This window comes from Solea senegalensis, linkage group LG6, assembly GCF_019176455.1.
Source record: "Solea senegalensis isolate Sse05_10M linkage group LG6, IFAPA_SoseM_1, whole genome shotgun sequence".
NCBI classification, from domain to species: Eukaryota; Metazoa; Chordata; class Actinopteri; order Pleuronectiformes; family Soleidae; genus Solea; species Solea senegalensis.
In genome coordinates, this window is record NC_058026.1 from 22,587,362 (window position 1) to 22,612,844 (window position 25,483).

Sequence of the window (25,483 nt, forward strand, 5' to 3'; positions counted from 1 at the left end):
TTTACATGTTGTACCTAATAATTAATTGACTTTCCTGCCTTGCCTGTATTTTCAGAATAAAGTTATTGAACAATTTGTATTCAAAGTATTGAAGTCCTTTATTTACAACATTTTACTGTGCTTTACTCACTCGCGTAGACAATTTATATTTTACCCGCTTTTAGTGTGAACTACATTTTTGACGGGCACCTATGCAATTTTTGGTTAGATTATAAATCTTTTTTGATTAACTTATTAGTTTTTGCAGCTATAATGAGGCTTAAATTAAACACAGATTGGTGTAGGCTACTACTACTACGACGACTACTGCTGCTGATAATAATATAATCTCTATTAACCTTTTGGATGCACCACATTCAGAAGAGGGCAGTATTGAGTCACGTGTCACTGTGAAGCTGGTTGCCACCCGCCACAAAACGAAGAAGAAGGCTGTGGGAGAAATCGGAAGTGAGACGGGGTGAATCCTCTTGTAGCGCCTGCTGTGCTACAGCCTCTTTGGTCCGTGCAGGCGCAGCTGTCCTCACCATCATCATCATCATCATCAGTGGTCAGAGAAGAGCGGAGCGTCAAGTTAGACAGCAGCAGCAGGAGGAGGAGGAGGCTTTGTGGGGGATCAGCGGCTTAAAATGCGGCTCAGCAGCGCTGACCACAGTACATGACCGTGTGCAGTCTACTATACGTGTCACTACATTTAGCGAGAGCTGAAGAGACAGACGGAGATTATTCTTTTTGTTGTCTCTGCTCTGCTCGGTTTGTCCGACAGAACTAGTCCAGACATGAGTGACGTTCATGTGGTGTTCTGGGACCAGTTGCAGGCTGGCAGCTCCGAGGTGGACTGGTGTGAAGGCAATTACCTTATTTACCCGAGCATCGCTGAGTTTTACAACACGGTCGGTTTTTTGTTTTGTCGTAGTTTTTGTTTTTGCTTTGTGTATTATATTTTGTTTACAGCTTTGTCTGGCTTTGCTTTCCTTTCTATGGCACTGTTTACCCACTGGTTAGCTGTTATTACTGCACTGACTTTTAAACACTTTGTTTTCGGCTTCAGCATCATTATGTTTTTCTTTTTCACTGTCAGCATCAGGTTACAAATGTTCCTTTTCCCCCTTTTAATTTTAGCTGAATGTAAGTTGCAGCTGCTGTCACTGATCACCTCCCACTAACATGTATTTTGGCTCATAGCTTTCCTTTGTTTATCATTTCAGATCAGCAACATATTGTTTTTTGTTTTGCCGCCCATATTAATGTGTTTGTTCCACCAATATGCAACACATTTCAACTGCGGGATCTACCTCATATGGATTCTACTTGTTGTGGTCGGTAAGTTGGCTCAGTATTTCATTCTGTGGTGACATTTTTACTGTTGGTTTTTAACTGCATGAGACGCCGTCATCTTTACATTTCCCTGACACACCACAGAGAACCCAATCTATCAGGCTTGTATTATTGTAGCCACGCAGAGACGTTTCAGCAGTCAAATGTCAAGGGTCCCCCGAGTTTATAGGGGCCCCACATTCCACAGTTGGAAACCCCATAATAAGGCCCTAAGATGGTAGCATTACATTTAATAAATCAATCATGCCAAGGGCTATTATTATTATAGTAGCGAAAAATAGGTTTGTTTGTTAGCCACAGTCTGTAACTTAAGCTGAATTCATTGTTTATTATTATTCGTGAACAGAAACGATGTAAGATCATCTGTATGCTGCACACTTCATCTGAAATTGGGGTCCGTCATTCTAAATCAGACTGGAATGGGGAAACATTTAAAAACAACCAAAATAACCGGCTCCAACCATTACATTTTTTGGTACCCTTCCCTTGGAGTACCAGAGTAATGGTATGGTACGGATGGAGTCAGACCCACGACAGTCAGCTGATTGGGGCGACGGAAGAACATCACTCCCTTGAGACCAGTGTTTCTTCTTCGCCCGCAGTCTGTTCTCATTGAAAGCTTGACGTCTTTTTGAGACGAACAACCATAAACCGAGCAGGTGTCCTTTGTTGTGTTGCATTCAATGTTGTTGTACGTTGTCGTTGCACCAGTAGAACGCCACACTACATATTTCACTGACGTGGCCATCAGGCACACCTCACCATCCAAGTAAAGGTGTTGTTCTCAGTCAAGGACTTAACCATCTCATACTGTACCAAACCGAGCTGTACCATGATGGTAAACAAGCCCTTTGTGCGTATACAGATGGGGACACAAAGTGTTTATCATGTTAATTTGCTGAATGACTGGGATTTTTTTAGCTGTAAAATTCACTCCTTAAACTTTTCAAGAATGCTTCTTTTATGTTTTCAGTCATACAGCACCATGTGTGCAGCCAGCTTGCTTTACTAGTGCCATGGTGCTGCTGTTGCACCATTTAGACCATTTACCTTTACTTGGTAGGCGGGGTGTATGTCAGTGAGACTAGTAGTGTGACGTACCGGCGCGCCGACAATGAACAACAACATTGAACAAAACACAACAGACACAAACCTGCTCGGTTTGTGGCTGTTTGTCTCAACAACTATACTGAGAAGTACAGAGTGTGTCAGGTGGAGATGAGGCTTAAAGGGCATTGTGTGAACTCATTTGACAACTGTTCCAGTGTATCAGACGTGTGTGTTTATACTTAAAAGCTACACACGAGCATTTTAAATCTGCTCAAACTGCAACAACATTGTTCATGGGGTGTAGGTTTTCTCAGATTCTGGTTGTGCTGCCTGGTGTTAACTTCCCTACAACAACACATAACAGAGACGGTGCCTCATCCAACCAGTGAATAAGCCTCTTGTGTAGACTTCAGTTGATTTGTCACAGTGTGTCTGTGGGTCAATAAATGGAGCCTATGTGTAGAAAAGACGGCAGAGTCCTGGAGAGATAACGCTCTCCACTGTTCCCTTCATACTGTTTGGAAAACACTCCGCTTTGCACAGTCAGCAAAGATAACCTGACTGACGTCCAACTGCTCCCAAGAGGTGAACTTAGTGCATGATGGGAAAAACAACATCAAATTTACATAAGTGATGTACAGTAGCTGAAGGCACTTCAACTGTGAATGATGTGACTTTTAAATGAGCTTCTTCTGTGTGTTTTTTACATCTGCCTCCCAAACCGGTGGAGCACACTTAAGGTTGTTTGTGTTCATGTTGATGTGCATTTAAAGCCAAAAGCCAGTAAAGTCAACTACATGTTTACCTCTCTTCATGCATTGGTGACTGTTGACCTTTATTGCAAGAACACTAGAATAACACTGTAGGTTTTAGTATGAAAACAATTTTCAGCTGCACTTATTTGGCTGAGGTCTCATCTGTGTGTTCCGAGTCATTCATACAGTTAAAATGTGATTATATTGCCTAATTACTATCATATCCCCACATTTACAGTGTTTTGTTTTTTTGTAAAAGTACAATGTGCTAAATAGAAAGCCATTTATCCTAACACGGAGAAAACCCGAATAATTTACCAATGAACAGTCAGAACCAACACATTTAGTCATTTATGGGGGAAAGTTTTTATTGATTAGTTTTCAAATAAGTGTTTAATCTCTGCCCTTCTGCATGGAGTTTGCATGTTCTCCGTGTGTGTGGGATTTGGGGATTAGGCAAAATTGGACACTCTAAATTGACTCTCCAAGTCTCTATGTTGCCCTGTGATGAGCTGGTGATCTGTCCTTGGGTGTACCCCGCCTTTTGCCCTATGTCAGCTGGGACATAGGGCAGCCCTTATGTGGAGGATAAAGCGGTAGAAGATGGATGTATGGATGTTAAATCTCTCTTTTTTGTATACGTTCTGTTCTGCCAGCCTGTGACATGTGATTACACTGACGGGTGCGATGGAGGGTAGTGTTGTGTTCTTGGATAAGAAGTTGTGCGACTCTCCTGCAGCGGCTGTTATGTAAATAGGTGATGCTGATAGTGAGACGGCTGCTGGACCATGATAACAAAGGGGCCAGTAACAGTGCTGTCCCTACACAGCTTTTCCCACAGCTGTGTGCTAACAATGTGACATGCATTTGTTGTTTCCATTTTTTTCTTTTTGCTTTGAGCAGCAGACAGTGTTTTTGCTCTCTTTAGTTTTTGCCAAAGTAGATTATGGCAGAACAATTAACTGTTTTCAAATCCAAATTGCAAAGCCTGCAATTTGAACGCCAATATATGTGTGTATTTTTTTTGGGTTGCAAAAACTTCATTACTAAATTATTTGCCAACTAATTTGATAATAAAGGTTCGAGCACACAGTACGTAGAACCCTATTGAAACTGTTAGCATTATTCTTCTTCTTATTATTCTTATTCCTCCAAATGAATCCCTGAGGCCCTAAACATACCCCACAACTGATTGAATGTGTGATTCAGTATTTTTTTTTTGCCATTCAATTCTATCTGAGGGCCCACAGTTTCTTAGTCACCCCTAGATGTCACTAGATCCAATACATACTGGTCCTCTAACAGTAATTAATCTCTAATTATCCATGCATATTCAGAGGAAAGTATTCATGGATATTGTGACTCATTATCACACAGCGACACCTTATATTACACCTCTGTTATGATAATCCTGCGGTGTCCTGTGTGTGTCCCTCTCTCTCGCAGGTATTGGTTCGACATATTTTCACGCCACCCTCAGCTTCCTCGGCCAGATGCTGGATGAACTGGCCATCTTATGGGTTCTCATGTGTGCCATTGCCATGTGGTTCCCAAAGAGATATCTACCTCGGATGTTCAGGAGGGATCGGTATGTATGTGGGCCACAATTTTCACAAGTTTGGAACTGGCATTAAAGTGTCCAAACGTCTTTATTAGAGCAACATCGGTGCTCGTCTACAAATAGAGAAAGCAAATCCCGAATCCATATTCAGATTCTGATTCTGATTCACCATTGTCTAATCGTTTCTAAGCTTTCATTGTATAATCAAACAGAGTTTGAATATTTGGCTGTATAGATGCAGATGTTCTCGTCATGATAGATGACAGCAGCTGGTTTACCTGCCTGCAAACTGTGTCTTTTTGCTAAATGTCTTTGGGATTTACAAGAGTGTTACACGTTTGTTAATAATGGTTTGCACTTCCAGGCCACCATACAAATCAGAACATTTGGCTTAATGTTAAATCATAAACTCAACTGTAGAAGTCTGCTGTATTTGTGTTTAGCAGGTTAATGTCCTGGAGCTCACTGTTGTCATATGACGTGTCCTCTGCTGTGACCCTCCTGTTTAATAATAGTCCTTTCCAAGATAGCTGACACCAGAAAAGCTGCATCACATGTCTTTACTTCTCTTTACATTGTTGCCGAGTCGCAATGTCTGCTCTCTCGCTTCAGGCGTCAGGCCACTTGAGGTTATTGTCATAATGAGTGTCTAGAAGTTGTTTCTGAGTCACTCCAACATCCATGTGTGTTTCACAAGAGTGCAACATTGTTACAGATTTTCTCTGGCTTGTTTTGCTGCTCCCTCCAGGTCAAGGTTCAAAGTGGTCATTGGAATCTTGTCAGGAATCACCACAGGGCTGGCCTTCGTTAAACCTGTGGTCAACTCGCTGTCACTCATGACTCTGGGTATCCCGTGCACTGTGCTGCTCATTACTGAGCTTAAAAGGTTGGTGATGTGTGTTTTTATTTTGTTTTTCTTGAAACAACAGATGTTGATGTCTAGTTCAGGAAGAAAACATGATATAAAAGGTTTAGATAGACAGTTACCTGCTCATTTACCAGTACATACATTTTATTTTTGGTGTGTTCTAATTTTTTGTGGTGTGTTCTTATTTATTTTAATCTTTCCTGAGCTCATTTTAGGCACCAAGTATGTTAAAACTAGTGAATCGGTTTGCACAATTAACACAAAGTAACTGTAGGTTGAAATAACAGAATTTAAAGCTTAGCAGCAATAGACACAAAGTTTCTGCTTCTTTTGTTTTTAAGTGTCGAGACATTATATTGTACAGATCATTATCATGTTTTGACCTTTTGTACTATATACATTGTTGGTCATGTTTAGCACGTCATCTAATTATACGGTCTGAATTGAAAGAATGTTTTCCTCAGTCACAGCAATGTGGAGTCGTGCTCTTTTCTTTCCTTTTCCCGCAACCTTTACTCACCAGCGTCATTTTTTGAACCTTAAGTCATCCATTGTTCAACCTGTTAGTATTACTGACATTAACGTCCACATAACTGCTGCCAGTGCTAGTCATCTATTGGTGTTGGCTGTTTTTTGTTTTTTTTTGTTTGTTCTGCTAAGTGGTGGCAGAGTTCCTGTGGTCCCGGTTGATGGACGTCTGCCATCAGAACGCTTGTTTTTGCGTTTTTCTCTTACAGTACAGTCTGTTGGCCCTCGTTCAAGCCACTCCCACTTGGACAAAAACAACCTGTTCACTATAAAGAACCAAACCACTTCTGCAATATTTCCAGTCATAGCTGTGCTATAATCGATGATTTATTCAGACTGAATGTTTGAAAAGAAAAAAAATAATTCTTGATTTGTCTTGCAGAGCAAAATGAAGTACTTATAATGAGAATCCATATACTTTTTATATCATAGCAGTCAACAAACAACAACAAATATACTCCCTGAGTCATTATTTAAATCTCTGCAAACGCAAATGTAGTGTCTTTAAAATGATGACAATAGAAATAATGTATAAATGCACTGCTATACATTTAATCTATTTAAATATCAGCAGTTTATTCTGCCCAAGTTTGAAAAAAGGTCTTGACACATTAATCACAAGCAGTCAAACAAATGTACAATTCATTTAATTTTAATTCCATTATATATGCATAGCAACGACTTTGTCTTTAGTGTCTGAGTCACTGATGTTTTGGAGACTCTTCCTCTCCGTTCCCAGAGGGAGACGCCTTTCTGTTGAACTCCAGTGCAGACAGACAGACGGACAGACAGACGGACACAGACAGACCTGTCTATCTTTCACGTTACCTCCAACAGTCAAACTCTCCACCACACTCGCTAACACTGTGTGTCCACGGAGACATCCTGTTTGATGTCCTGTCTCTTATCTTGCACGCTGGACTATTGCAGTTATGCAGCTGTGTGGTGATGGGATTGTCAGCAGGAAGGGGTGTTGGCTGAGTCACGGCCGTTCAGTGTTTGTATATAAACTCCAAACTCAACACTGTCGGGTTGCTTAGTGCCTGATACTCACTCGGTACTTTCCGGTAATCAGTGAAACATTTCACGAATAAGATTCATGACAAGTTGATGACCTTTTCTTCCTGAAAGTATTTTAGTACTTTCTGAGAAGCTGTTTTTCTCGACTTCTTCCCAGTCATATATGACAGCTAAAGTGAGACCAGATCATGCATAACACGTCTCCCCTTTTTACTAGTCTGATTTAGTGGACGTAGACTGCCTGCTAAATAATGCACCATTATCAAGATATTAGTTGTTTTTTTAGTTGTCCTGACCTTTGTTTACTTGGACCAGGGCCATAATGGCTACGTGACAAAGAGCAGCACTTCTGTGTTTCATGAGATTGTTTTGTTTACATAGTTTACATAAACATGTCTCTGCTCCCTTGCATCTATTTTCTGTTGTTTTTTGGGTCTCTCATCCACGGGCACTGAATGCCCTTGAAATAATGTCAAATGAGAATCGTTTTTCAGACATGCACTGAGTTACCTCATCAGTTAGTAAGAAACGACAACAAATGAGCAAATATTCAACTGTATGCCAAACATTTCAGACGTTAAAGACAAAGACGGATGCTAGAAATGTTCAAGCATGAATGGTTCAAAGTGAATTGCTTATGTGACTTTTAACAACACTTATTCATTCCAAGCCTCTAAATCTCAGCAGCTAAAGAAAAACAAGCAGAAGCCATTAGTCTTCATCATCACTCTTTTCTATGTCTTTGTGACATGCAGCCGTGACATTGACAGTCAACTGCTCCCTTTCACTCCACACAAGTATTGTTAAAATTCTGACTCATCCAGGTCATCGTTTCCTCAGATGTGTATGTAGATGTCGGGTTACTGGACTCGCTTGAGTTTCTTGAAGATGTGTATTTTATTGTTAGTATAAAGTTTGCTTTGTATATTATAGTTGTATTGCAGTTCAAGTGATGCAGATTTCTATCACTACAAGAGCTAGATGCAGCTTCATCTCCATGGCAATGATTATCAAATCCAATGTTTTAATGACAGTCGCTGTCTCCACACTTTAATATTTCACCAAAATAGGAAATATAATCACGCTTCTTCTTATCCCTCAAACAATCTTTGCCAAAGTGAGCACTCAAACCTTTAATCAGTGACGGTTTATTTTGAACTGTGCACCGGAAGAGTCTTCTCATTTTAACCAGATAAGTGACACTTAAAGAGAGAATCTACCTTATCTAAGAGACAAAAGACTTGTTATTGCTAGACCAACACATTTTAGCTGTCACAATTTTTCACTTTCATACTACAGTCTTTCTCGCTCATGATGTATGTATGAAGTTAATGCTTTTAGTGACAAACGTACACTTACCAATCTATATTACCTGTTGTACATCTTTTTCCAAACCTTCTAAGTCAGACTTGTGATCCACTGTGTGACAATGAGTGACATCTAATGGTAAGACCCCCCCTCCCTTTCTCAAGCACATCAGGGAACTATGCCTTCACATTCCAGAAAGGATGTTTGTCTTCTTCAGCATGTAGGAAGCTTCCGCTCCAGAATGTGAAAGCCACGTTCTATCTGTTTTAGGCTCCTGTGGAAACACGGCGGTGCGAGATGACGTCCTCTGTAAAGCAAGGACCGTGCTTCAAATATATGAAATAGGGCTTATTCTAGTGTTTCACAAACACTAGAACACTCATTTAAACAAACACATGGGTGATATATTCAGTGTCTGCCAAAAAAACCCCCTCCTAAATTGTACACACTGGACAAGTGATGCTTGTTGTTTCCGCAGCTGCATCTTTTCACAGCGTTGTAAACCTCCCCTCTGCCTGTCTCTCTTCTAGCACTTGTTGTGTTTGACTACTGTGTATAAGGAGTCCAAGACTAAGAATAGTTTATCAGCGGGGCTCTGGATCAGCTCATGTAGCTGCAGGTCACACTAATGTCCACTTGGAGACAGTTCAGCAGTTCTGATGTCACAGACCATTCAGGCCACAAGCGGAAAAGAGATTTGTTAGAGACTTCTCAGACCAAAATATAAAAGCACCACGCTCAGAGCCAGTAAACGGAGAACTCAGAAGAACAAAAACTATATAATCATGGATTAAATGTCTCGGGGAGGAAATACAATTTTCATTTTAATCTAACATTGTATGTAGTTATGACACAGAGTTTTGTTCTCAGAATTGACAATTCAATTATGTGCAGTATCCTGAAGTGCAATATCTCTCCAAGTTTGCTAAACAGCCAGATTAGTGACGGAGGTTATTGGAGATTAAAATGTTTGCTGATATTTGGATTTATATTCACCAAGAACAAAAAAAGTTGCTCTATATCGACATGACACACAGACGTGCAGCACCAGGGAGAGAAGAGCAAAACAATCAGCTGTAACTGATAACTACCTTATTTAACAATAATATGATTATTAACGTCTAAAAATGAACAACAATAGCAACTCGCACTCAATGGATGCATGGAAAAGATGACTATGGTCCTCAAATGTCCAGTGAAAACTCTGAAAAACTGTGTTTGGCTTCACCTTCCTCTTCACTCACTTCCCATGCAGACAAGCACAGGATTGTGATCACTGTGAGCGGGTGCGCTGCCCTGCACGCAGCCAAATTCTAAACATTATGTGTATCATTATGTGTTGGATGATTCACAAGTTTAAAATGTCCTGATGTCTTTGTATGTGTGTTCTCAGAGTCGTGCAACTTTGTCACTGTTTTGTTTTCGGTCGCTGCAGGTGTGAAAACCCACGTGTCTTCAAGCTGGGCTTGATCTCAGGGATCTGGTGGGCGCTGGGTCTGCTTTGCTGGATCAGTGACAGGATATTCTGTGAAATGTGTCAGTCAGTCAACTTTCCCTACTTGCACTCTGCTTGGTAAGATCACAGACACGCTCAGAGATACATTATCATGTACATGTGCACTCTTCAAATCAACCTGGGTGAATTTGTCACCGTGGTCGGATCATTTCCAGCTTTGCTACGCCCGTGTTTCAAGGCGTTTCCAGAAAATGAGCGTCTGGATCTTAAAACATGAACATGTGCGTGATGCTTATCGGAGTTGTGGAGATCAATCAGACGGCAGAGCTTCATGTTTGAGCTGCACGTCATGTGGCTATTTATTCACACGTCTTCAGCTCACAAATCACAATCCTCATTGGCGTCATCATCACATTCAAGTTGAACACCTCACCTCGCTGCTGTTACCATGGTTACGGAGTGTGGCAGTGAAAAACAAGATACATGAAGTCCCATAGATAGATAGATATTTTATCCCCCTGGAGAAACAGACAAAACGTCTGCAATGGGGAAAAAACTTACACTAACAATAAGAATTATTTATGTCAAGCTTTTGGTGAATTATGTCCATACAATATCTTCATCAATGCTGTTCTTTAATGTTTTTTGTTGGTTAGTTTTTTTATTAAATGTCAACAAATGACAAGTTTTATAATCTACAGAAGAAGACGTTAAAAACACTAACACAGTAGAGCAGGGATGTCAAACGTACGGCCCTAGTATAAGATATGTTACGTCCACACCCAGTTCCACATCTAATATTTGACTGTAGACTGTATTTTTAACCTTGCACAAATGCACATGCAAACTCCCAGTTGTACTTTTTTGTTGTTGATTCAAACCCTCCTTATCTTCCAGGCACATCCTCATATGCCTGGCCTCATACTTGGGTTGTGTCTGCTTCGCCTACTTTGACGTCGTGACCGAGGCTCCGGAGCGAGGACCCGTCATCATGTTCTGGCCCAATGAGAAATGGGCCTTCATCGGTGTGCCCTATGTCTCCTTCCTTTGTGTCCACAAGAAGCCTACTATCAAGGTGACTTAAAGTGACCCAAACCCCTGAGTCTGCAGCTCAGCTGCTTGTGCTTCCACACTTCTCAGCAGGATGCATGGCAACACGATCCACCACCACACCTGTGAGTCAGCTGGCTGACATCCACTGGTGGTCGAGTGATTCACGCTCCGGTCCGCAGAGAGGATTCATCCTTTTCCTCATTCCTACCCCTGGTGTGCTCGTCAATAAACGGCAGGGTTTATGCAACAAGGTGTCATAAAATACACACACAATATCAAAGCCAAGGAACCTTAACAGTGTTCTAAATGCATTCTCAGGCTTTGCACGAGTGATTTTGTGCATTTTATTTCAACCCAGGAAACCTCATTATAAAAGCATTATATCGCCTTGACTTATCACTACAGTTTCTCGCAGGTGCAGTCCGGTCAACACGAAACCATGTTTAGAAACGGTAACGCACTGGATTCATTAACTGGTGGTGAATGCATGACGTATTAACGCTCAAAGGTAATTCACACAAAGCCTTGAGTATATTAAATACATAATGGTTTCGTGCTGTTAGACCTGAACTCAAACACAAACAGCATCTTTGTATTTTTGGTGTTGGAATGTTTTCTTTCAGCATGGTTGTTAAAAGTTTGATATATTCTTCTCTATATATAAATATATATATTTGTAAACTAACAGTGTTATATGCAATTACTTTTAATACGTTACTGCATAAATGATATGTACGGAAGGTACCAATGGTATTGGCCAAAATCTAAACTAAACCAAGAAAAGAGAATGTGAAATTTGAATGTACTGAGATGCTATTATTGACAATTCAAGTAAAGAATTCTTTACTTTGCACAGCATGAAGAATGTTTTTCTAAAGCATTTAAAAACATGATTTACTCAATAATTATCTAGCTAATGTTTTTGTCCTCCTACCCTGACATCTCAGCTCTTAAACTACTCTTCAGGGTGTTTTTTTTGTTTTTTTTAAAGGCCGGGACATTTTTATGATGTACTGTGTAGCTTTAGAGTTTGCTCTGAAACTGTGTATTGGGTACATTAAGTTGTACTTGGATGCACAGTACTGTGTACTTTAAAGAAGGTGAAACCATGGGAAGTAAAGGCTTTATGACCTTTAACTCCAAACAAAGTCTCAACAAAGATTTAAAAGGGAAATATATTTGATGCAATGCAATTATTATAATTTTCTTCTATTTAACTCCTGTCGAGGATTCTGGGAACTCCAACCACTAAAATAATGAAGGATAACAATTCACATAAAAAGAAAACTGCCATTTTGACGTGATACTTTTTTTAAAAACAACATGAAGTATTTTGTGAAGTCCAAAGCAATCTATATTTTTGTAAAATCAACTGCAGCCAAATTCTAAGCAACTGCCTACACAGTCGGTTATTTTGATATTATACTATTACTACTTGTGTATCTCAACCATATAAATTCTTTTTGTTTTTGTATCTTTCAATGAAAAGACTTTGGGGATACTATTAACAATGTGAAAAACATTTGTTGTAGTGTGTGTGTGAATCATACAACTGTTTGTATGATGCATAGGAGAGAATTAAATCTGTGAATAATCCTTAGTTTGTATGAAGAGAACAACCTGTTTGATGCTGATTACTTCACAGTGAGATTTCCTTTTTATTTGGATATTTATAATATGAATCTCTGGGTTTTGCTTGCATTTACAATACAGACAAACTGCACAGAATATTTATTTTGTATTAATTTATCCAGTTTTGTTTATGTTTAATGAATATTTGTAATAGATCAGAACAATAGGACTTTATTTTATGCAATAAACCAAGCCTGTGCTCAAGGTGACCGTGCATGGGTGTTTATTTTGCAACTTCGACACAATAATGTAAAAATATAATTGTAATGCGTGGGTCAAAAGCTGTGTATATAGTACATGGATTGAAATACAGAGTCTCTGTGATGCAGATGACAGTTTTTGCCACCAGGGTGCAGTTTACTCTCGTTCCGAATGTGTCTCAGCACAAAGAACCCAGCCTTTTATTTGCAATGAAAATAAATCAATTCCACCACACTCTCTCTGATGGAATTTTTTACTCAAAAGCAATTTGACAAATGACACAGTATGTTGTATGAACTCCACACTTTTGTGTGTCAAGTGTATTTAAAAATACACATTATTATTATAATAATAATTATAATAAAAAAGTGTTATTTTATGCATCTTACATAACATAAATTAGATATAACTTGTCTTAAGGTGATTTTGCCCTTTTTATCCATTCATCTTCAATTTAATTTATATTCTTTAACATTTTCTTGCCCGTATTATTTTATTTGTCCTTTATTAACTCTTGCCAGGGGCTGTAGCCAGTTATTGTTTAATGTAAAGGTTTTTTTTTAGATGAAAATGGTTCAATGCTGCTGTCTCCTTGGGATTAATCTAAATATTTTAATATTCTATCATTAACTATTTTCATTTTTCTTTTGGATGGATATTGTATGATTATTAGGACTCAGTAAATGTTATTATTTGTTATTTTATAATAATACAGGTTAGGAAAACAGGCTGTTAAGTACACAATGTTGTCACAAAATGGAGGGAAGTGTGATACAAAGCATCATCAGGAGTCAGTGGAGTGTTTTTATTTGTCATTTTTCATATTTACCACACACGCTGTGTCTCCATGGGCTAATAAACATAACACAATCTTCATTTTATAGTCTTATTCCCATTACAAGGCCAGCTCGTTATCTGTAATCATCCTGCTGCTGCTGTATTTCATGATGGCCTTCCGCAGGAGGAAGTCCCGCCTCCTCTGACCACCGAACACCCTCATTGGCTGCTTGCACGTGTCAATCAAACAACAGCCATGTCCTCGATGGCTCAGATAGAAAAAGACAGTGGGCTCCGTTTGACTTGTAGAGGATTTGTTTCACCGCGCTGCCTCTGAGGACTCAGCTATATATATGTATGTGAATATTGTGTTGTATTTAAAGACAGAAAGACAGAGAGACATTGACACAGACTCCGTGTCTTTACCCGCGAAGAGGAAACGCTATAATGTTTATAATTAGACGCTGAAACAATTGGCGGCGGCGCAGCGCTGGCTTGTGTCGAGGCTCAGCGGAAATCAGAGGGTGTTTTCTGTCAAACACACGCAGACAGAGACACGGACAGAGACGGAGACAGAGAAGCAGCATCGATGCGCTTCACTTCCACTGCGGCCGGCGTTTGAGGAGACAAACAACTACAGCGTCCAGATGATGTCAGGGAAGCATTTCAAGGCTCACGAAGTGAGCTGCTGCATCAAGTACTTCATCTTCGGATTCAACATCATATTCTGGGTAAGTCCTGTGTTTGGGCCTGGTGTGTGATGTTGAGGAGCAGCCGCTCTCATCTCCGTGTTTATTTAATATATATATGTGTATATAGATATATATATGTGTGTGTGTGTATATGTATATGTATATAACGGGCGGTTTCATCCCTGCAGTGTGTGTGTGTGTGTGTGTGTGTTTGCACTTGCTCCTCCTCACCATCAGCTGCTTTTGTTTTCCCTCCTCACTGTTTCTGTTGTTGTTGTTGTTGATTTTGATGATGTCAGCATCAAAGCTCTGATAAAGATCTGTCCTGCCCCGTGTCTTCATCTGAGGACATGAAGGACATGTCACTGCAGTGTTTTGGGTGCATATGCGAGGCTGCAGTGCTGATCCATGATCCTCCTCCTCCTCCTCCATCACTGAGGAAAATGAAAGAGAAAGCGAACGTCTGTTGTGGTTGTGACCCAGTGATCATGATGAATCTGGGGAAGGCCCACTCTGGGCCTCCACTGACATTTCTGTCATATTTAGTGAACGAGGACAAGAAGTATTGGAGGTCAGACTCAGACATACTCATATAAATATACACAGTGTGAAATGGGAATAACAAATGGTCTTTTAGTAATACCAATTATTCCTGTGACTATGTCTCTGTAGAACTGCGAGGATTAGTTTAGTCAAAGCAAAAACAATAGGTAAAGGTCATACAGAACTGTGTCTGAACAAGGAGACATTAATAGTAGTAGTAGTTGAGGTTTATTGTCAAAAACAAACTCATTCCTGTCCCTACATTGCAGATTTAACACAATTAAAAATGGTCCCCTAAAATCCACCAGTTAGTAAATGTATAAAAGTACCTATTAATACCAATTATTAATACAATGTTTATGGTTAAGAATGCAGCTTTACATATCAAGACAATTTAAACCCCAACTAAAAGCTGTATTTGAATTTAATTCGATATAAAGAAGATACTGTATCACTACACCGAAGCTCTGAGAGATTACAGACAGAAGACGTCAACATTTGGTGATTTAGAGTAAATATTTGGTACAGAGGGATGTATGTGATGTGTTTTGTCTGAACAAAGCTTGAGCAGATGCAACAAAGCCTCTCATGTGAGAAGCGTCAGCCTGAGGATGTTTTCAATTTTCACTTTATAACAAATTATAAGACAAAGACTGGATTAAACATTATATCTTGTCCTCACGTGACCCCAGTCTAATCTGTGATATCCAGACTATCTAACATGGTAGTAAAATAAGTGACACTTTTTAGCCTGTGGACTTAGGCATCCCTGTCTAGAGATAGATTTCTACTGTTGTTATGAAGCGTTGTCATGTCAACACTTTCACTCTGTAGTTTATTCTAACCAACCCAAGAGATTCTCAGTCTTTACTAAGCCCCTATACTGTAAGTATAACAGAATCCAACAGACGTTTACGTCAGGATTATCCTGACCAAAATAATTGCAATATTATTGAAATGACTGAAGAGAATGTGCTGTAAATGTATATTTGTATATTTGTTTTTAGGTTAACTTTTTTACATATTTTTTTAGTGAAAAAAAATTTCAGAAGGTCATAGATGATGAACAAATTAGTAATAAGTCATGAGGAAAGATGCAGCTCCCCATAGGCACGTTGAGAAATGGATCACAAGCACCGTATGCTGGTGAGTTAGACAGGATTTTTAAAGTCACTCACATAAAATGATTGATGTTTTTCTTAATTCATGATTAACACAATAATAGAAATTCACCGTGATTAACTTATTGTAAATGCCTCCCATCACTATCATACAGTGTAAATCATTCACATATCACTTAGTCTATAAATTATAAAGTAGTATTGATGAGTTGCTAAGCACTCTTGCCTTTGCAGCAAGAAGACCCGGGTTTGCGACTCAGTCGGAACAAGTTTACATGGGTTTTCTCCGGTTTCCTCCCACAGTCCAAAAACATGCAATATGGGGATTAGGCTGAAATCTAACCTGAAATGTGGTTTTGAACTTTCACTCTGTAGGTGGAAGTCTGTAGTGGAAACTTGAACAGTCATAATACGCTTAGGCTGTTAAAAAATAAAAAAAATAAGAAATGCCTTCTAATGTGGGAGTCTCCTGAAGGCCTCAGCCTTAGATATTTAGAAATGAATCCCTGCCAGGAAAGTCTCTGTGTGTGCTTCAGTGTAATGACGACATGTTGCAGTCACAGAAAAATAATTCCACTCTCTCATCTCTTCCTTGTCAGTTCCTTGGAGTGGCATTCCTTGGCATTGGGTTGTGGGCATGGAGCGAGAAGGTGAGTTTGATTTCATGTGTGAAGCATTTTTTTTTTTTTTTTTAAAAGAAGAAAAGATCATTTACATTCACCTCTTGCCATGTGTGCATTCATCTATCTGCACAAAATGGAAGCAGTGGCTTTACAGAATCAGAAAGGAATGTCATGTTTTCCGGTCGGACACTCGTCTGAACAATGGACTCTGATGTATTTCACAGACCGAGTCACTGTGTGCTCTCAGCACTTGTGGTGTAAAGAGGAAACAGACAGAAACTGAAGCACTTCTTCAGATGATGATTTTATTTTAACGTCTTCTTCACATATTGCTTTGAACTATTGATTGTTTTCATTGTTCCCCAACTGACAATTGTGTCATGAATATTCAACTATAGCCATTTGGTCAATAAAGTGTCCCAAGGTGGTGAAAAATGCCCATCACAACATCCAGCACTCCTAAACCCAAAGACCTTCACTTATGAGAAAACTATGACATTTTTGCTTAAAAATTACTCAAATGTGAGGGTCAACATTTTGGGGAAATAGACCCTTTCATTGTATACAAACATCCCAGAAAATGTCACAACAGGTAAGCGAAGAGCATGTATGTCCACGGTTCTCCACCGAATAATTCTGAATATGTTCTTTCGTTGCCAATTTAAGGACTGCAAACAATACCTAAATAAATTAGTACTAGCTGACGGCACTAGCCTGCCTGACCCAGCTTCCATTACAGATTGGCTAGATGATATTAGCAAGTGGCTATTATTTTGTTGTTGTTGTTTTGTTTTACTGCCATGTCTCTACAGCAGCCTGCATGGTCAAACCAGCCACAGCATGTTTTCAAACTTACTACACAAAACAATGACTGGACTGAGATGGCCACTGTAGTTCCCCCGGCACACTTGGACTTCAGTGTGATTTTAAACAATTCCTCTCGACCCTTCGAACCTTCCCCTGACTGTTTTGCTTCATTCGCAGGGCGTCCTCTCCAACATCTCGTCCATCACAGATTTGGGGGGTTTCGACCCAGTCTGGCTCTTCCTTGTTGTCGGCGGTGTGATGTTCATCCTTGGATTTGCTGGTTGCATCGGAGCACTCCGAGAAAACTCCTTCCTGCTCAAGTTTGTACGTACACGTCCTCCTCGGTTTCATGATAGTGTTGGTTAAATTCACATCACTGACAATGTTTGTGTATTTTTAGTTCTCCGTGTTCCTGGGTATTATCTTCTTCCTGGAGCTGACTGCAGGAGTCCTGGCCTTTGTCTTCAAAGACTGGATCAAGGACCAGCTCAACTTTTTTATTAACAACAACATTCGGGCGTACAGGGACGATATTGACCTGCAGAACCTGATAGACTTCACCCAGGAATATGTAAGCACGGCCTTGCTTAATCCAAAGTATTGTTTTCACTCCAGTGTGGCTCAGCGGTGGTTGCTGCTCTTTGAGACAGGGGAAGCTCATTTCAGGTCCAGGTCCAGGTCCTTACTAATGAAACAGTACATATCTGACCAATTATTTTATGACATTTTAGAGGAAGCAGAGCTTCCCTTGCTGTCTCAGAGCAGTCTTTGCTTAAATCTTGAGAGAATTGTGTTTATACAACACTGTAAGACATTATTGACACATGTGTGATGCTTTGTCGTCTTTGTAGTGGGAGTGTTGCGGAGCATTCGGAGCCGATGACTGGAATTTGAACATATACTTTAACTGCACTGATTCAAACCCAAGTCGAGAGAAATGTGGAGTTCCCTTTTCTTGTTGCACCAAAGATCCAGCGGTATGTCACGTCACATTTTACTATCTGTACCGTCAAGATTCATGATTTTATTTTCCATTTGTACAGTTATAGTGCCTGTCAATGTTTGTGCAGGCTTCTTGAGTCAGTGGTATGAAACAGAAGAAATAATAATACGAAAAGAAGGCTCACATAATAAAATAAAGTACTCTTACATGCACTGCAGCATTTATAGGAGTGCACTTCACATATGACAACAAAAACTCCACCCAAAAAAAGCCATACCAAGAAAAATGGAGATACGGACCCCTCTTCTAGAATGTACCATGATCCACTTGTTTGTCCCGGGACTGGGGTTGTGGTGTGTATGGAACAGAGCAACAAAGGCCCTGTTTATTAACGTCCGTCCTCAGCGATCACAAGTGAAGACCACACGTGGACAGACGGCACTAAGTATGTCTGTTCACACCTGGTATTAAAATGTGTCTTGGATGCATCTTCTGTGAGCACATGTGTGATCTGGCGTCCCTGCTCTTTATTCAACTACACACTGACATCATCAGCTTTATACTATCCTACATTGGCTTAATGGATTTATTAACAAAACCAGGCCTGTAGTCATGGTATAATTGAATTTCCTTTTATGGTGAAGAACAAGAGGCATATGGGTGTAACGTGCTGTTCTCATGTGTTAGGGGAATTTAAACTGAATAAGTCTCTGTTGAAAGTTTTACACTGCTGGCAGTTGGAGGACAAACTGTGAATGTCCTCCGTGAGACAGATAGCTGTGTTATCTGCATCCTCCAGCAGCCTGACTGACACGGTCAGCCACCGTGGCTAATTTCCAGCAGGACGTCCAGGCCTCAGAGTTCAGTCCTTTCCATCTCTGCCAGCACAGCAAAGTCTGAGAGCAGCTGGGACGACTTACCTTAAACCAAGGCTTTTTTCTGGCTTAAAAATGCTGTAACTGCAGTTGAACTGCTGTTGAAAGCAGTGACAGCACTCGGCTTCTGCGAAACAGACTTTCTTCCCTGTGATGAAGGTTGCGAAAGCTTTTTTTTAATTTGCTGACCCATGCAGGACATGCTCCTCTTAGAAGGTCATCCTCTCTGTGAGAAACACTTCATATCCTGTATGTGTTCAGCTATACAACAGCTACAACAAACCATTTCAAATCAAATATTTTTTTAAAAATATGTAAATTGTTTGCATTGTACGCATTTAATGTAAAGCACATTTAAACAACATTGCTTTAAAAGTAAATTTAGGGCAAGTTATTATAAGTCATATAGGTTACTAACTGCTGACTATTAAAGTGATAAATAGCTGCATCAAATAACCATAGAAAACCATATCATATTTTTTTACTTCCCTGCTGTGGACAAAACAGTCAGATAAATAACCTTTTTTTAAAGGTTTCAAACGTATGATTTGAAATGTTCAATGTTTTGTTTTGCATTGTCCTAAAAGAGCAGAGGGTTGTCGGAATAGATGTGTGCATCATGCATAAGTTTCACATCTGTGCTTTGCCTTGTGGTCATAATATGTGACAAATAAAGTTATAAGGTCAAGTTTTTTAATATTAATTACATTTACAAATACATCAGACTAAAATGGAGTTTTCAGGTCTGGTTGAATAACCCTGACCCCCATACTGCAGGCACTGGTGTAGTTCATGGAGGTCACTGTTGCTATAAAACCTCCCTGTGTGTCAGTGGTACAGTGGGTTGTCTTTCAACAGAGAGATAGAGGTTTTGATCCCAGATTCCTCCCTGGGCAAGAATCTTACATTCAAGTTGCCCAGTAGTGTGACTGGGTGTGATAGATGAGTGCTGGTCATACAGTAGATTTACTCTGTGATTGAATGTGTTTGGTGAATTGGCAGAAACTGTAGTGCAATGCAGCTTTGAGTGGTCATTAAGATTAGAAAAGTGTGTTATAAACACACATGATTTGCTCTCTGGGGCCCAGACCTGTCATCTTCAGTCAAGACACTTTATTTTCTTTTTTCCCTACAGGAGGACGTCATCAACACTCAGTGTGGATACGACATCCGAGCAAAGACGGTGAGAAAACCTCTTTTTTAATTTATTTTTTAACCTACACTGAGACTCTCCTGCACATAAAAACACATGAGTGTAAACTGTTCGTGCTTATTTTTATCCCGAGGCAGATTTATATGCCTTTATGGGGTCATCCGGTTCTCTACCATGGGCACAATATTCTTTCTTTCACTATGTTTCCAAACTCCTCACTCTTCACACTCCACACAGCAGCTGGCTCTGCCTCAGCTCTTTGGCTCCTGTGGTATTACTCATGCCACAGCAATGCAATGGAAATTGAGAATTGAGACCCCTCCCCCCCATCATTAGCTTAGGCCGTACTCCATAGAGTCAGGCATAATGTAAGGAATAGGCCGTGTTTGTTTTTCTTGACTTTAAACGCAGGGGGAAAAGTGGAGCCAGAGCAGGAACACAGTAAACTGAGTGTGTGTTTACAACCATGTATTATGGCAAAATAAAAAAAACCTAACCTAATAACAGTCAGCAGTAGCAAACACACATCAACAAAGATAAATCATCAAAATTACACTAACACAATAACAAACATTACACAGCCTAATGACAGAAACCTAGAACAACGATTTAGATTATAAATCCTTAAGAATTTGAGTTTGAGGGTTTGTTCTGTAGATTGTGTCAGGGAGCACAGAAGTGAAATTATTATTTTTTCCACCTTCTGTTCACGCACTGAGGATGGAGAGTGTGTACAAGTGAGTCGTTTTTTTAATGATGTGTTTTGTTACTGTTCCCTCCAGGACTCGGAGCAGCGGACGTTCATTTATATCAAAGGTTGTGTTCCACAGTTTGAGAAATGGCTTCAAGACAACCTGACAGTAGTGGCAGGGATCTTTATTGGTATAGCATTACTACAGGTGAGAAACAGTCTTAGCAGTTCCCTTTTACACATGAACTCTGTCAAATTTTCATTTAACTAACATGTCTCTTTTCTTTTTTTATTGGTTTCTGGATTCAGATTTTCGGCATCTGTTTAGCCCAGAACCTTGTTAGTGACATTGAAGCTGTGAGAGAGAGCTGGTGAGTATAAACAGTGTGTGGGAATAGTAACTATTACTCAATAATCAGTGAAACAGGCCCAAATCTGTGTTGATTGGGAACAACATTAAAAGAAATGTTGACTGGTCACTAACTGACCTTGTTCAAACCTGAAATTAGCCTCCGTCCTGAGTGACTAGGTCTAAACGATCCCATCCTGAAGATCTGATCACATAAACCACATTCCAAGGTGGTGTGAGGACACATTTGTCCACATTCCTGAACTGCATGCTCCCGACATCACATCACCCCTGTCCTCCAGAAGCTGCACTGTCCTCCCATCCTACAATGCATCCAGTTTCATGTTGTCCTCCTCCTCCTCCTCCTCACACACAAACCCTTTCATAATCTGGTCCCCTCCTACGTCACTGACCTGTTCCACCATCACACGCCTACTCACAATCTCTGTTGATCTGTGTCAAACCTCGTCGCTGCACCACAATGAACCAATCTCTGAAACTGGGGTGATGCAGCTTTTTCAGTAACTGCCCTCTCTCTTTAGAAAGTCCCTCATCAAACCCATCAGAGATTGTAATTACCTTTCCTCTTCAAAACCCACACATTTTTTAATGTGCAAATACTGTTTGTTTTCCATGTGACATATTTGTTTAATATAATTGAAGTTCTTTATAAATAAAATTAATTATTATTATCATTACCATTAACGACACTTGTCTGAGCTCATGTACAGTGCTTAACAGATGATTAGACCACCACCAACATAAAGTGCATACAAGGATGGACAATGTCTTTTCTTTTTTTTTTAAACTTAAATGAACTCTGTTATTTTTAATGCTAAAATATAATTATTATTGTCCATGATTTTGACTAAAAGAATAATAAAGTGCATTATTATTTCTTGATTAAGACGTCAAAATATAGTTATTTACTTGCATTCCTGAACAAAAAAGGTTGAATGTTATTCTTGATTTATTTCTGACTTCTCAGAGAAGAAACCCAGTGAGCCGACTCACAAATAGGTATAACACTGTGAATTGAGTTTGTTTTTAGTTTTAAAGCAGTTTTTCTAAAAAATAAGGATTTCTAAAATACTGATGTTTTCTCTTTTTTCTATGACAGGTGGTCTAATAAATGTGTTAAGCTCTGTATTCATTTATTTTCCGCACCTTTATTAACAGTTATCGACATATGATTGACTTTGAACCTCATGATTTGATCTGATGTGGTCACATGAGATGCAACCAGGATGCATTTTAATGTCAGGTGTAAACAGTCGTTCTTGGTTGTGATTGGATCACTGAGGATGGATGAAGTGCTGTTTGTATTTACAATGATATAAAATGTTCAATTTATCGGTTAACGAATGGCACAAAGGGGACACATACTGGCTGATCAAACACTTTGAGACTGTGCAACTCTAATATGTATATTTTTAATATTACCACCACACAGTGTGGCAAAATGTGTGCTGATTTGATACATGTTACATGTTGATCATTCTTAAATCTGCCCCTTGTTTTGTGCAGTTTGTTTACCTAAGATCTCCACGGAGTCACCAAAGGCCAGAAGGATGTACCAGGTTTGTACTGTTTGATTTCATCACTAACATCGCTGTAGATGCGGTTGGGTGCCTTCTCTTTGACTTGTGTTTACAATAAACAACCCATATAAACACATTGTACAGTAGTACAGGTGAGCTCACTTTTCCTGATCCAAATGTACTTGCGTATACTGCATATATATACTGTGTATATATATATATATATATATACATATCTATGTATATATACATATCTATGTGTATATTGTATATGTCTATATATCACATTTTCCTTGCGTCATTTAGTCTCTTTTGTTGTGAAATCAACATGATATTTTTCATACTGTATGTAGATATAAATTGAGCAAAAATGAACATACAAAGGTCACTGTCGTAGAAGTCAAGGAGGTAGCAGCCTATTTAGCCTAATGATGTAATCATTAATCATATTTCCAATATACAATAATACATTTTAAAGTCAATATCAGCTATAATATTCTGCGTTCCTACTATGAAACAATCTCAGTATTCTTTTTTTCCCCCCCGCCTGTACACAATGTACAAATGGAGTGTTTGCCTGTGTTTTGCAGAAAAGTAAAATAGCAATTCTTTTTTGGGAGACGAGGCTATAAATATTTCTGTATCTTTGTTTCCACAGGACTCTGCAGTTTGGACACCAGCAATGAAGTGTGTCCATGAAGAGGAGTCTCATTCATGTGTACATAATAAATATTAGAGTTATTTTTAGAGTTATGTGTGGGCCTGTTTTTAAAATTAAGCGAAACCTCTGAGCTGTACTGTAGCGTCTTCATACAGTATTATTAAATAAAGAATGCAGCGTAGGCAGGTCACATTGTTTCTAAAAGTGCTGTGGGTTTTTCTGTCTCACAGCTGCAGTTTAAACACTGCATGGAATGGCTGAAGTGATTCTGGAAATGCACTGCATGCCTTTTGTCTCCTGGTAGGACATTGGCTCTCCTAACTGTGTTTCGTTCATGTAAAGTATTTTAAAAGAAATAGTCACTAGAGAAAATTGGCTGGTTAGCACTTTTTTTTGGTTTTGTTTTGAATGTTTAAGGATCTACTTAAAGCTACAGAGAATTAACTTCAAATTTATGTCCACAATTTGGCAGCAGAATCTGAACTGAGGTGGACATAGTCGTATCATTGATGTTTGTAAAGTTTCTATGAGTTTGACAGTGAAAACCAAGTGAAAGAACAGTAGAATAACACATGGCATGTAAATAAGAAAACTCAGCCTTATGCACTTTAATCTTCATATGAAGTGACTATGCTCACTGCAGCCACTTAGATTTTGTCACACTTGTTATTTTAGTCGAGCCTTGGCCACTAGAGGGGGCACTTTGAAGCTGCGTATGTATCTCCATGGTGCTCCACACTTATACACATTAATCTTAAATTTAACCAGAGGCAGCGCGACAGAAAAACAGCATCATCTTCATTTCTATGGTCAAATGATTATGAATTCTTGTTGTGAAATCTATCGATGAACCCTGTTTCACTGGAGAATTAGGATTCAAGCTAATGTCAAGGCTCATGAAGAAGAGGCACGCTGGTGGCCTTCACACAGATGTTCTCTCACCAGCAGTATTTCTACAAACTAAGATTCTGTTCATAGGTTTGGATTATTTTAAGTTATCATAACAGTGCCATCCATCATAGTATGAAACTAAGAAAAACAGTGATTTCATGTGAAGTAAAAGAAATGTTTTCCTGATTTACACGCTTACATTTGAAATGATTCATGTAAAAAAAGTGGCCATGTGTGAAAAATACTTTTTATTCCTTTTGAAGTCTTCATATGATCGTTGGTGTTGACTGATCTCACTCTTTCTTACCACTCAGTGCCATACTTGCGTACTTTCTACAGACTCCTGATTTAAACTTTGTGTCTGTTTCATGATAAATGGATCGTGGCGACTTGTAAATATACTGTATATCTTAATAAATGTGTTTGTTTGTACGTTTGTGTTGTCATGTGATGTTTTAGTCTTCTCAACCAAACAAACGATTATAACTTTTCTTGTAATCATGTAGTTAAATTAGGCTTTTTTCATAGCAGGATGATGGTAATCCAGCACAAGTCTGGGAATCAATCCCTCCATGTGCACAGTGAAAACAGATTATACAGTAACAATAGATAAAAGCCTCTCTGACACATTTTTCTTTTGATACTAAAGTACAGTAAATGTCATATACTTTAATACTTCTACCAAAGTCATTTTCTGGTAACATACCAACATACTTTTTACCCTTTAAAGTACTTTATATAAGACTGGATATTTTTCACATCATATCAAAACACTATGTAAAGTTGGCAGGGACTAATCTAGCACATTTACATTTATATGTTCATTACTATGTATGCACTGTTCCATTTGAAATAAAACCCTAACCATTACCATAACCAGTTAATGACTAAACCTAACCACTATTCAAATCTTAGCTCGAAATTTAACCAGTTGAGGTCCTGCCTCATTTGGACCAGGTTTAGGTCTCCATGAGGACTACTGGTCTTGACAAGGTCAATATGTATATATTTATGACAAAAATTCCTAAAGAGGTACAAGAACACACACA

General features: G+C 39.2%; 2 protein-coding genes across 2 annotated transcripts; both read left to right on the forward strand.

Annotated features, from left to right (window-relative positions):
• The first annotated feature begins 534 nt into the window (after window positions 1–534).
• On the forward strand, window positions 535–13,001 carry acer2 (alkaline ceramidase 2). Its single transcript, XM_044028023.1, has 6 exons — window positions 535–890; window positions 1,206–1,320; window positions 4,587–4,728; window positions 5,450–5,587; window positions 9,861–9,998; window positions 10,779–13,001. The coding sequence occupies exons 1-6, from the start codon at window positions 777–779 to the stop codon at window positions 10,963–10,965; spliced, it is 834 nt and encodes a 277-aa protein (XP_043883958.1). The 5' UTR covers window positions 535–776; the 3' UTR covers window positions 10,966–13,001.
• Window positions 13,002–13,799: 798 nt separating this feature from the next.
• On the forward strand, window positions 13,800–23,635 carry LOC122770858 (tetraspanin-5). The gene is made up of 10 exons (XM_044028025.1): window positions 13,800–14,275; window positions 16,500–16,550; window positions 17,508–17,654; window positions 17,731–17,901; window positions 18,182–18,307; window positions 20,284–20,331; window positions 21,084–21,200; window positions 21,302–21,363; window positions 22,869–22,921; window positions 23,541–23,635. The coding sequence occupies exons 1-9, from the start codon at window positions 14,192–14,194 to the stop codon at window positions 22,879–22,881; spliced, it is 819 nt and encodes a 272-aa protein (XP_043883960.1). The 5' UTR covers window positions 13,800–14,191; the 3' UTR covers window positions 22,882–22,921; window positions 23,541–23,635.
• Window positions 23,636–25,483: the final 1,848 nt, after the last annotated feature.

Coding starts and splice junctions, on each gene's coding strand:
- acer2 (XM_044028023.1), top strand. CDS start 777: ATGAGTGACGTTCATGTGGTGTTCTGGGACCAGTTGCAGGCTGGCAGC. Junction 891..1,205: donor TCGCTGAGTTTTACAACACG/GTCGGTTTTTTG, acceptor TTATCATTTCAG/ATCAGCAACATATTGTTTTT. Junction 9,999..10,778: donor CCCTACTTGCACTCTGCTTG/GTAAGATCACAG, acceptor CTTATCTTCCAG/GCACATCCTCATATGCCTGG.
- LOC122770858 (XM_044028025.1), top strand. CDS start 14,192: ATGATGTCAGGGAAGCATTTCAAGGCTCACGAAGTGAGCTGCTGCATC. Junction 14,276..16,499: donor GATTCAACATCATATTCTGG/GTAAGTCCTGTG, acceptor CTTCCTTGTCAG/TTCCTTGGAGTGGCATTCCT. Junction 17,902..18,181: donor TAGACTTCACCCAGGAATAT/GTAAGCACGGCC, acceptor TCGTCTTTGTAG/TGGGAGTGTTGCGGAGCATT.